Source organism: Nannospalax galili, unplaced genomic scaffold (assembly GCF_000622305.1).
Source record: "Nannospalax galili isolate Female #2095 unplaced genomic scaffold, S.galili_v1.0 scaffold762, whole genome shotgun sequence".
NCBI classification, from domain to species: Eukaryota; Metazoa; Chordata; class Mammalia; order Rodentia; family Spalacidae; genus Nannospalax; species Nannospalax galili.
In genome coordinates, this window is record NW_008350126.1 from 54,947 (window position 1) to 68,320 (window position 13,374).

General features: G+C 40.0%; 1 protein-coding gene across 2 annotated transcripts in view; it reads left to right on the top strand.

Moving 5' to 3' along the window:
- Positions 1 to 13,374, top strand: part of Uimc1 (ubiquitin interaction motif containing 1) — a 131,006-nt gene that overhangs the window by 15,124 nt on the left and 102,508 nt on the right. For both annotated transcript variants that reach the window (XM_017801729.2, XM_017801728.2), the window contains exon 3: positions 4,703 to 4,787. In XM_017801729.2, the coding sequence (XP_017657218.1) occupies positions 4,703 to 4,787 (85 nt within the window). The remainder of the gene's footprint in view (positions 1 to 4,702; positions 4,788 to 13,374) is intronic.

The following is a 13,374-nucleotide window of genomic DNA, read 5'->3' on the forward strand; positions in this document are numbered from 1 at the left end:
ATGATGATGCTGTTTGGGGAGGTCTTAGAAGGTGTGGCTATCCTGGAGGAAGCACATCACTGGGGGTAGGCTTAGAGAACTCTTAAGCCTTGCAGGATCTCCAGTTGTTCTCTTGTTTCCTGTGCCTGCATGATGATGTGAGAGCTTCACTTCTGCTGTTCCTGCTGTAGCCACCTCCAGCCACCATACCTCTCTGACATGACTGACTGTAATTCCCTTGGAACTGTTAGCTCAAATAAACTCTTCTGTCTATAAATTGCTTGGGTCAGTGTTTCTATCACAGCAACAGAAAAGTGACTAATACAGTTGCTGTGACAAAATGCCCTGGCAAAAGCAACTTAAGGCAGAAAGGGTTTAATTTTGGCTTATAGTTCCAGAGGAATATAGTCCATTATAGTGGAGATGGCATGGCAGAAGGCAAGGACTGCATGGTGGCAGGAGCAAGATAACTGTTCACACTGCATCTACTCTCAGAATGTGAACAGGAAGTGGGGTCAGACTATTAAAGTCTCAAACCACCCTCAGCAACCCACACCCTTCTGCAAGGATTTACCTTATAAAGGGTCTACAACCCTCCCAAACAGTGCCAACAGCTAGGGACCAAGTGTTCAAATATGTGAGCCTATGGTGGGGTGGGGTATTTACGTTCAAACTATATCACCATGACTGCACTGCTTCTGGTTCCTCTTACTCTCAAGGTTATTTATTGTACCTGATCATATGACATGCGAAATGCACCTGTGCTCAGGGTTTGACTTTAATTTTGGGCTTTCTAGAGATGATTTTTGTCCATGGTGTAAGTTCTTCACTATCTTAATATTCTTAAAGTCTTTTAATCCTTTTTTGTGATTATTCTTTGTTCATGGCTTAGAGTAGCAGTGGGGATATTGATAGAATTTGCTTGTTCCCTACCTGTGTATTATTTAAAGTTTGTGGTATGTTCTAATAATATGCAAAATATTGGTCGTATGTGGTATTATTTGTGGTCCTTATTGATCTTGGGGTTTTCTGGAAGGAGTGCAGAGAGATTCAGATTCAGTCAGTCACTTATCTTCCAGAACTTTTCTTGTCAATAATTGTAGATCGCTGATGAGTCTCTCTCTCTCTCTATTTTTTTTTTTGGTCTTTTTGAGACAGGGTCTCCCTGTAGTCCGAGCTGTCCTGGAACTCACTATGTAGACGAGCCTGGCCTTGAACTTACAGAGATCCACCTGCTTCTGCCTCCCAAGTGCTGAGACTACAGGTGTGAACCACCACGCCCGGCAAGTCTCTTATGTATAATAGCCTCAGGTTGCATCTTGTTAGATTCTTTATGTGTTATTTCTTTTGCTATAATGTTGGCTATTTTCTTTGTATCTTTTGGTAATTTAGAAAGTGTGTGTATGGATAAATATGTGTTTAATGATTTCCTTATAGTATGATTTTCATAATTCCTTTTATTCTCTTTTCTTTTTTTAAAAATTTTATTTTTATTTTATGTGTATGAGTGTATTGCCTGCATGTATGTGAGTGCACCTGTGTCATGCAATACTGCAGAGGTCAGAAGAGGGCGTCGGATTCCCCTGGAACTGGAGTTAAGGATGGTTTGCAACTGCCACGTGGGTGCTGGAAATCTAACCTGGGTCTTCTGCAAGAACAGTCAGTGCTCTTAACTGCTGAGACATCTCTCCAGACCTGATGTATATATATATATGTTTAATGATTTTCTTATGGTATGATTTTCATAATTCCTTTTATTCTCTTATTTAGCCTATTATCTTGTTTTTAAGTTTTTAAAAATTTATTATTTTTTAAATTTTATATGTATGGGTGTTTTGCTTGCATGTATGTAAGCGTACCTATGTTGTGCAGTGCCTGCAGAGGCCAGAAGAGGGCATCATAGTCCCCTGAAACTGGGGAGTTAAGGACAGTTGTTAGCTACCATATGGGTGCTGGGAACCAAACTCAGGTCCCATGCAAGAGCAGCCACTGAGCTCTCTCTCCAGCCTCTGGTTTTTCAGTTTTTTTAAAAATTCTATTTATTATTTTTATTTTATGTGTATAAGTGTATTGCCTGCATGTGTATAAGTGCACCTGTGTTGTGAAATGCCTGTGGAGGTCAGAAGAGGGTGTTGGATTCCCCTGGAACTGTAATTACATACAGACAGTTGTTATCCACCATGTGGGTGTTGGAAATCGAATCCAGGACCTATGCAAGAACAGCCACTGCTTTTAACTGCTGAGCCATCTCTCCACCTGATTTTTTAGTGTTGATTGCTATTAGTTGACTTTTACTTACAACTTATGCAGTAGTCAATTTATTTCACTTTGTGGTTTTGTCTTCTCATTTATTAATAGCATAATTTCTATGTTATTAGAATATAGAGAATATATCTTTAATATATGTGTAATATATGTATGCTGCCTTTCAATACTGGGCTTGTTTGTTTTTTGAGACAGGGTCTCCCTGTAGCCCCAGCTGGCCTGGCATTCACTGTGTAGAGCAGGCTGGCTTTGATCTTACGGAGATCTGTGTGCGTCTGCCTCATGAGTGCTAGGACTAAAGGCATGTGCCACCACACCTGCCTACATCAATATATTTTTCTCATATATATTTCTTTTTTAAAAAGAGATGGTCTCACTATAACCCTTGACAGGTCTGGAATTCACTTTGTAGACTAGCCTAGCCTTGAACTGAGAGATAGGCCTTTCTCTGCCTTCCAAGTAACAGGATTAAAGGAACTCACTACCATGCCTGGTCTCTTTCATACATATTTTTATTTTTTATTATTGTTTATGTGTGAGAGTATGGTGTGCATAGGTGGATGTACACGTGCCATAGAGTATGTGTGGAGGTTACGGGACAACTTTGTGGAGTCAATTCTTTCCTTTCACCTTATATGAATTCCAGGGATCAAACAGCTTGTCAGGCTTGCTTGACAAGGGCTTTGCTGGCTGAACCATCTCACTGGCCCTCGTATTTTGTCCCTACTTTTATTTTTAGCTCTAAGATTAAATATATTATTTACTGTCAGTTCTTTTTCCATTGTTTCTGTGATCTTTTGATTGAATGATACTCATTCACTAGATTTGTCAAGATGTTATTAGTATTTTCTGAGTTCATACCTGTTTACTGCTGTTTTTCGATAGTCTGAGACTACCTGAATCTCTGAACTAGATACAAAACTCTTTGTTTAAAAGGTTTTTTCCTTATACTTGCTTAAAATACTGCCTTTTATATTTTTGCATTTGTATGCTGCATTTAGAATGTCTACTGATTATCCTTTCTAAGGGTCAGTTATTAGGTCTGTTTGCCAGTCTGAATGCTTTAGGACATTGTAGTTTTTTTAGCGGTTAGTCTAGGATATGTCTGGGAATTTGCTGTTCAAGATCCATTTTCTTAGAGAATGATAGATATTTTTATTGTTCCTCATCCCTCTTCCCACCAGAAAAATTTCTTGGGCTATTTAATATTGGTTTGCTCTGTTTTCTTCTTTAGAAACCCCCACCATTCATATGTTAGATCATCTCTTCATGTTCTCATGTTCTCTCAGCTCATTTAAAAAATAGTTTATTTTTTATGTGTATGAGTGTTTTGCCTGCATGCGTGTAAGTGCACTTGTGTCATGTACTGCCCGTGGAGGTCAGAAGAGGGTGTCAGATTCCCTGGAACTGGAGTTACTGACAGTTGCTAGCTACCGTGTGGGTGCTGGGAACTGAATTCAGGTCCTCTAGTAGAGCATCCAGTGCTCTTTTTTTTTTTTTTTTTATTTTTTTTTTTTTTTTTTTTTTTTTGTGTTTGCATGTATTGCCTTTGTGCAGTGCCTGCAGAGGTCAGAAGAGGCTGTCAGATCCCCTGGGACTGGAGTTACAGACAGTTGTTAGCTGCCATGTGGATGTTGGGATTTGAATCCGGGTCTTCTGCAAGAACAACCAGTGTTCTTAACTGCTGAGCCATCTCTCCAGCCCTGAGCAGCCAGTGCTCTTAACTGCTGAGTCATCTCCAGCCTCCTCAGCTCATTTAAAAAATTACTTTATTTTTTTGTTGTCTTGATTATTGTTTGATTTTTCTTCAGTGCTACTTATTAAGTTTTGAGGTGGAGTAGGATTGGTATATTTGGTTCTCATTTTTTTCTGCAGAATAATTTTTTTTCCTTTCTTTAATCAGTAGCCAAGGAACAATTTAAAATAAATGAATATATACTGAATTCAAACATTTATTGAATCAAGCTTCTCTTATTTTTGGTGGATGTCTACTAGTATTTTGGAGACTAGTCAGTTTGGTTGTTTTTTTTTTTTTTTGGTCTTTCTGAGACAGGGTCTCCCTGTAGACCCAGCTGTCCTGGAACTCCCTATGTAACCAGGCTGGCCTTGAACTCACAGATACCCTCTGCCTGCCTCTGCCTCCCAAGTGCTGGGGTTAAAGGCGTGCACCACCATGCCCAGCAGCGAGACTAGTCAGTTTTTATGTCTGTGTGTATGTGATAATCATTATCAGTGTATTATACATTTTTATTTTTATAGATTTATTGGTTCTAGATCTTGGCTTGCTTTCCTTTCGAATTGAAAGAAAGAACCTTCTTTTCATGTCTTATTTGCAAATTTATAACAATCACTAATAATAAAGAAGCCTCCATTAACCCATAAGGAGATACAGGAAAAAATAGAAGAATTACTACCTTTAATGGTATTTGCCCTGATCATACTTCTTGTTTTGTAACAGGAACAGAAAGAGGAGACTGGATTGCAGAAAATGAAGACAAAACAGTCAAACAGAGCAAAATTTTTGGCTAAAAGAAAAATTGCACGTATGTTTTCATTTAAAAAAAATTTTCATTTATTTTTATTTTATGTGTATGCTTATATTGCCTGCATGTAGGTAAGTGCACCTGTGTGGTGCAATGCCCGTGGAAGACAGAAGAGGCTGTTGGATCCCCTGGAACTGAAGTTAAGGACAGTTGTTGGCTGCCATGTGGGTGCTGGGATTCAAACCCGAGTCTTCTGCAAGAACAGTCAGTGTTCCTAACCGTTATTAGGAAAAGGGAATTCTCTAAGGATATATATGATTCCTATTCTGGATTTTGTTAAAAATTTTTGAAGTTGCTTATAGAGTTACCTTCAGCTTATACATTTGACTTGCTGGAGGAAGTTTGTTGAAATTATAAATGTAATCTTAAGAGTAAGGCACTCAGGCTAGAGTCTTTGTTCTCTGTCCCCTCCCCCCCCCTTTTTTTGGTGTTTTTTAGACAGGGTCCCTCCAGCTGGCCTGGAACTCATTATAGTGACCAGGCTAGCCTTGAACTCACAGTGATCCACTTGCCTCTGCCTCTGGAGTGCTGGGATTAAAGGCGTGTGCCACCATGCTTCCCCCCCCCCCCCTGCCCCTGTTTTTTGAGACAGTGTGTCCCTGTAGCCCCAGCTGGTCTAGAACTCATTATGTAGACCAGCGATCTGTCTGCCTCTGCCTCCGTAGTGCTGGGATTAAAGTTGTGTGCCACCCTTTTTGGGTCTTTTTTTGAAACAGGGTCTCTCTGTAGCCCTAGCTGGACTGGAGCTCACTATGCAGACCAGGCTGGCCTTGAACTCAGAGATCTGCCTGCCTCTGCCTCCTGAGTGCTAGAACTAAAGGTGTGTGCCATCATGCCTGGCTTGGTTTTCCCTTTTTTAAAAAAGATTTTATTTTATATGTGTGAGTGTTTGCATGCCTGGTACCCGTGGAAACCAGAAGAGGGGGTCAGATCCCCTGGAACTAGAGTTATAGACAGTTGTAAGCTGCCATTGAGTGCTGGGAATGGGATCCAGGTCTCCTGTAAGAACAACAAATGCTCTTAACTAGGTCATCTCTCCAGCCCAAATTTCCCTTTCTTTAGTCTGGTTAGATATAGATTCCCAGCCCCTACATGGTGGTTAACATCTATAACCTCTAGTTCCTGAGGATCTGACACCCTCTTCTGGCCTCTGTGGCCTTTGCATGACATGGGTGCACTTACATGCAGGCAATATACTCACTCATACACATAAAATAATAAAATATTTTTTTAAATGTTAGCAAACTAACATTGTCACATCATCACCATGTAATCCTCAGGCCACTTTAAGTTCTACCAGTTTTTTTTTTTTTTTTTTTTTTAGTAGGAATTACATAGTCAGTGGTTCTTGCAGCCAGTTTCTTTTAGTTTGGAAGTTCCTAAGTCTGGATTTTATGGGCCCATCTCCAATACTGTAGGCCAATGTATTAGTTACTTTCCTTGTCACTGACAAAATAACTCTGTTGGATAGCTTCAGTTTGTCAACTTGACACACCTGGGTAGAGGGACCCTCAATTGAGAAAATTCTTCTATTTGATTGGCCTGAGGCCATGTCTGTGGGGCATTTTCTTAATTGCTGAGTGATGTGGGAAGGAAGGCCTACCACTGCTGATTGATAGTGGGCAGTACCACCACTAGGCAGAAAGTCCTGGGTTTTTTAAGAAAGCAGGCTGAGCCAGGCGTGGTAACACACGCCTTTAATCCCAGCACTCAGGAGGCAGAGGCAGGTGGATCTCTGTGAGTTCAAGGCCAGCCTGGTCTACATAGTGAGTTCCAGGATAGCTGGGGCAAAAGGGAGACCCTTTCTCAAAAAAACCAAAAAAAAAAAAAAAAAAGTAGGTTGAGCGCAGCCCAAAGAGCAAGCCAATAAGCAGTGTTCCTCCATCTTCTGTGCTTCAGCTCTTGCTTTTCAGGTTCCTGCCCTGACTTTTCTCAGTGATGATCTATGACCTGAGAGATAAGATAAAACAAACCCTTTTCTCCCCAAGTTGGTTTTGGTCAGTGTTTTTATTACAGCAGTAGAAAGTAACTAGGACAGTATCTTACAGAATAACTTAAGGGATGAAGGATTTATTTTCTCTCCTGGTTTCAGGGGGACTTTAATGTTTCTTGGCTGGCAGCAGAGTAACCCAGTGTGGGTTGTCAGGATTATGTGGCAGAGCCAAAACAAACTCTTTGATGTATCTGCAGAATGTCAGATATCCATTGCTGTCTGAGACTGTCCCTGCCCAATCCTACTTCTCTAATTTTTTTGAACTAGGATTTCATTCTGTAGCCTGGCCTGATCTGGTACCTACCCTATAGCCCATTTGGCCTTGAACTTATGGTGATCCTACCTCAACCTCTGAAGTACTGGGGAGGTCCCCCCCATTAAATGTTGGATTTGTATTGCAAAGCTTTTCCTGCCTAATTCTAGTTTACACACACACACACACACACACACACACACACCCTCCCCACCCCCTCGAACAAACCTTTGTTAAGTTTTCTTCTCACTCCATCTTAATGTCTTTTTTTTTTTGAGAATCCAATTGACAGAATGCTAAACAGTTCTCATTTTGACCAGAAATGAAGCAGTTTACATCTTTTTTAGTCTTAACCACATCTTTCTTGAATGCTAACTTGTTTTCTGAAACAACAAAATATTCTGGGATTATCCTGAGCTTTCCTTTGTCAACATTGATCACCCACCTAAGAGCCTTAATTTTAGTTAGATATGGTGGCTTATACTTGTAGTGCCAGCACTGCCAACACTTGGGAGGTAGAGGTAGGAGGATCAGGAGTTTAAGGCCAGCCTGAGCTATGTGAGACCCTATCTCAAAGGAGAAGAAAATGTGATATTTGGAAGCTAGCATTTAGCTCTAGGCAGGCTCATTGCTATTGCTTTTGCTATTCTTGGGCAATTTTTGTGGACAAAACTAGGGTACAGGTGCATGTAAATACGTAATACAATACATGTAGGCCCACATTTACATCTTTAGTTCTATGTATATTGTAAATAAGTTTACAATGGTTTTCCAAATTTTGATCCAATCCTAGTGATTTTTTCCCTAAGTATATACTTCTCTGCTCCAAAAATATAAAATAAATAAACCCACCTCAATGGCTTTTATTATCCTTAACTTATTACTCAGTTCCCTAATATGTTATCTCCACTGCCACCTTGTACAGATACAGCCTCCTCATCTTTCTTGGGCTCTAACCCTCTCTGTCAGGCCCTTTCCCAGTATGCATGCTCTTTGGGTTCTGATTTGTGCAGTGGGACACCTCCCCAGATGGGTACACTCCTTTGATATTCCGTGCAAATATGCCAAGTATCATGATTTTGCGATATCGCTTACTTACGTGTACCAAAAGTTCATTGCTCTTTTTTTGCTGAGAGATATAATTCATTGTAATAACATACCACAGTTTTTGAAATCCATTATCTCTTTGATAGAAACTTGGGATGTTTCTAGTTTTTATCTATTATGTATAAAGCTTCTACAAATATTTTTCATAAATCATTTTATGGACATATTTTTCAATGTTTGGTCATAGTGTAGATATATTTTAACTTCTTAGCAAAGTGAAACAATTTCCCAGAGTAATTATTACCACGGGCAATGTATGAGCACTCCAGTTGCTCCATAGCCTTAAGAACATTTGGTGTTGTCAGTCTTTTTCTTTTTGAGACAGGGTCTCCCTGTAGTCCCAGCTGACCTGGAACTCGTTATGTAGACCAGATTGGCCTTGAACTTACAGAGATCAGCCTGTCTCTGCCTCCCGAGTGCTGGGACTGAAGGTCTGTGCCACCATACCCGGCCAATCTTTTTCATTTTATCTATCCTACTGGGTGTGTAGCAGTGACTCATTTTGGTTTCCTTGTTGTTTTTGTGGTACTGGAGATTGATTGGCCAGTGCTTTGTGCATGCTAAGCAAGTGCCCTACTACTGAGTTATATCCCCAGCTTGTGCTTTTTGTTTTTGGAGACAGGATTTTGCTGCATAGCACAGGCTGACTTTGTATTCACCATTTTCCTGCCTCTACTTGCCGGGTGTTCATTTGTATTTTAACTTGTATTTTCCTGATGACTAATGAGTACTTTTTAATGAGTCCATTGGCTCTTGGCATATTTTATTTTATGAAGCATGTCTAAATCTTTATTTAAACTTTGTTGTTGTTTTGAGACAGGGTCTTTCTGTAGCCTCAGCTGCCTTGAAACTCACTATTGTAGACCAGGCTAGCCTAGATCTCATAGAGATCTGTGTGCCTCTGCTTCCTGAGTGCTGGGCTTAAAGGTGTGCACCATCATGCCCAGCATATTGTCTTTCTTTTATAACTTGATTTATTTGTCTATTAATGAATTATGAGAAGTCTTTATGGGGTTGGTGAGATGGTTCAGTGGTAAGGGAACTTGCCACCAAACCTGATAAACTGAGTTCAATCTCTGGGACCCAGGTGGATAGAAGGAGAAAGAACTAACTCCTGTAAGTTGTCCTCTGATCTCTACATGTATGCCCTCCATAACTAACTAACTAACTAACTAACTAACTAACTAACTAACTAACTAACTGTAATTGAGAAGCTATTTAATAATACTTTATTACATCATTTTATGTGTGTATTTGTATGTTTATGCATGTGGGCATGTGTATGTCATGACACATGTGGAGGCCAAGGGACAAATTGTGAGAGTCATTTCTCTCCTTTCATCATGTGGGTCTTGAGAATTGAAATCAGGTTGTCAGGCTTGCCAGCTAGTACTTTTACCTGCTGAGCTATCTTGGCCCCAAGAGTTCTTTATTATAGTTTTAGAAACAGCTTCTTCTAGTCTGTAGGTTGCCTGTTCATTTTCTTGGTTGTATCATTTGTTAAACCAAAGATTTAAATTTTTCCTTTTGGATTTTGTCTAAGAAATCTTTCCTTTCCCGATGGTTGCAAAGATACCTTCTACTTTTTCTTCTAGATCATTTATAGTTCTCACTTTTGTGTTTCAGTATATATTAAATTATTTTTCAGGTGTGGTTTGAGATAGTAGTCAGTTTACTTCTTGTTTTAGCTTGTTTATGGAAAAGACTGCTTTTAGCCAGGACTGGAGGCATGTGCCTGTAATTTCAGTGACATGGGAGGCTGAAGCAGAAGTTCAGAAGTTCAAGGCCTGCTTGGACTACAGAATAAAATCACATCTAGCCTGAATAAATTAGTGAAACCTCAACAGTAAAAGTAAAAAGCAGGCTGGAGATGTAGTTCAGTGGTAGAACTCTTGCCTAGCACATGCAAGATACCAGGTTTTATCCCCAGTTCCACAAAGGAAAAAGACTCATTGCTGTTTTGAGCTTGCCCTGGCACTTTTATAGAAAATTATTGCTGGGGTGTCTACTGTCATTTCTGTTAGGATGTTTGCTGATACTGAGACCACTGGTACACTCTTTTTTACTATAAATACAGCAAGTTTTGATGTTAGGCAAAGTAATTTCTCCACCTTTATTTTTCTTAAAGATTGCTTTAGATGGGTTGGAGAGATGACTCAGTGAATAGAGTACTTGCTGAGCAAGTGTGAGTACCAGATCTCAGATCTCCAGAACCTTGTAAAGCTGGAGTGTGATCTTAGTGTACTTATAGTGAAATGGAGATGGAGGTGGAGATAGGAGAACCCCTGGAAGCTTCTGGGCCAGCTAACCTGGCTTACACAGTGGGAACAAACCAAGAGATCTCAACTCAAGCAAGGTGGAAGATGAGGACTGACACTTGAGATTGTCCTCTCCTCTTTTTTTTTTTTTTAATTTTTACAAAAACTTTATTGAGAATTTCATACATGCATATAAGGTGTTTTGATCAAATCCATGCCCACTCCCTCCCCTCCAACATTCCCCCCTCTGAAGAGATAACCCTAACCCTAAAATCTTTTTTTTTGTCTTTTTGAGACAGGGTCTCCCTGTAGCCCCAGCTGTCCTGGAACTCACTATGTAGACCAGGCTGGCCTGAACTCACAGAGATCCTCCTGCCTCTGCCTCCCGAGGGCTGGAATTAAAGGTGAGCGCCACCATGCCTGGCCCTAAAATCTTTTGAAGATTAGATACAAGCTCCCAAATACTTTTGACAGTTTTGGCCTTGGAACAGAGTATGTTGCTAACAGGCCCCAGGACATTTTGACTTTTAGCCAAGAAACTGGCTACATTTCTTTGGTGTCTTTTCACCCTAGCTGCCTAGCCAATTCCTACCTCCTAGTCTTATGACGCCATCCTATGAAGGGGTTACCCAAATTGCCAATAGGAAATAGGGACTCTGACCTCTCTGGCTTCTCCCATTCTGAACAGGGACACAGGGTGAGGCAATTGGAGTACCCCTTCAGTGGGTCTATCTAAAGGACTTCCAAATTGCAAACTTTTTTCTTTAAGGGGAGAAGAAAGTCCTTGAATCATGAATAGGAGATGTGAAGAAGTAAATGAAGGGGTTACCCAAATTGCCAATAGGAAATAGGGACTCTGACCTCTCTGGCTTCTCCCATTCTGAACAGGGACACAGGGTGAGGCAATTGGAGTACCCCTTCAGTGGGTCTATCTAAAGGACTTCCAAATTGCAAACTTTTTTCTTTAAGGGGAGAAGAAAGTCCTTGAATCATGAATAGGAGATGTGAAGAAGTAAAGGCAAAGTGGCTGGATACTCTGGTGAGGGTCCACAGTGACCCTGCTTGACACTCCCTTAATGAATGAGCACAACCGTCAACAAGCCCAACTGTGACTATGTTTAGTGATCAATCAGGTTCAGCCAAAGTCATAATGATGGTAGTTATTTCATGCAGAAGGGACTGCTCTATATCATCATCTTATTAAAAGGACCTGGAATTTAAAAGGATTTGGTGCTAGGAGCCACATATGACAGAGAACATACGTTGTTTATTTTTCTGAGTCTGTTACTTCACAGTTTCTAGGTCCATCCATTTACCTGCAAATTTCAATATTTCATCTTTCTTTACTGTTGAATAGAACTCCACTGTGTAAATATACCCTAGTTTTGTTAACTACTTGTCAATTGAGGAACACTTAGGTTGCTTCCATCTCTTATCCATTGTGAAAAGAGCAGCAACAAACATGGTTGTACAAGTGTCTCTGCAATAGGATGAGTCCTTTGGGTATATGCCAAGGAGTGGTATAACCGGGTCATATGGTAGGTTCATTTTTAGTTTTTTAAGAGTTCTCCACACTGTTTTCCATAGAGGCTGCACGAGTTTGTAATCCCACCAGCAGTGAATGAGCATTCTTCTTTCTCTACATCCTCACTAGCATTTGGTATCATTTGTTCTATTTGTTCTCTTGATTCTAGCCAGTCTGATTGGGGTAAGGTGATACCTTAGGGTGGATTTAATTTGCATTTCCCTAATTACTAACAATCTTTTAATTGGGTCATTTGGTTTCTTCATTCTTTGTTTTTTGAGTTCTTTATATATTCTGGATGTTAAACCTCTGTCAGATGTGTCACTGGTGAAGATTTTTTTCCCATTCTTTGGGTTTTCTCTTCACTTTTTTGATTGTTTCTTTTGCTGTACAGAAAGAAGCTTTTTAGTTTAATGAGGTCCCACTATTGATTGCTGGCCTTAATTCCTGAGCAACTTCTGTCTGATTTAGCTAAATCCTGTAAGCTACTGCCAATATTTTCTTCTAAGAGTTTCAGGGTTTCCAGTTTCACATTGAGGTCTTTGATCCATTTGGAGTTGACTTTTGTGCAAGGGGAAAGATAAGGATCTGGTTTCATTCTTTTACAGGGGGGATCCCCCCGATACAGTTTTGCCGGCACTATTTGTTGAAGATGCTGTCTTTCCTCCATTATGTGTTCTTGACACCTTTCTCAAATATCAGGTGACTGAAATTGCACATACTCAGGTTTGGATCTTCAGTGATATTCCATTGATCTATGTGTCTGTTTTTGCTCCAGTTCTATGCTGTTTTTATGACTATGGCTCTGTAGTATACTTTGAGATCTGGTATAGTAATTCTCCCAGCGTTGCTTTTTGTACTCAGGGTTGCCTTGGCTATCTGGGGTCTTATGTGCCTCCATATGAATTTAAGGTTGCATTTTTCTAATTCTGTGAAGTATGTCATGGGGATTTTGATTGGGATTGCATTGAATCTATATATTGCTTTTGGTAGGATAGTCATTTTAACAATATTAATTCTTCCAATCCATGAACATGGGAGATCCTTCCATCTCCTGGTGTTTTCCTCAATCTCTTTAATGTTTTAAAATTTTCATTGTAGAGATCTTTGGTGTCTTTCGTCAGATTTATTCCAAGATATTTAAATTTTTTTGCAGCAATTGTGAATGGGAACATTTCCCTGTAGTCTTTCTCCAATTCCTTGTTATTGGTATATAGAAAGGCTACTGATTTTTGTTTTATGGCCTGCCACGCCACTTAAAGTGTTGATCAGTTCTAGGAGTTTTTCTGGTGGAACTTTTGGGGTCTCTTAGGTCTAGTATCATATCATCTGCAAAAAGTGATAGTTTGACCTCTTCTTTTTCCAATTTGTACTCCTTTAATTTCCTTCTTGTGTCTTATTGCTCTTGCAAGAATATCAAGCACTATATTGAAAAGGAGTGGAGATAGTGG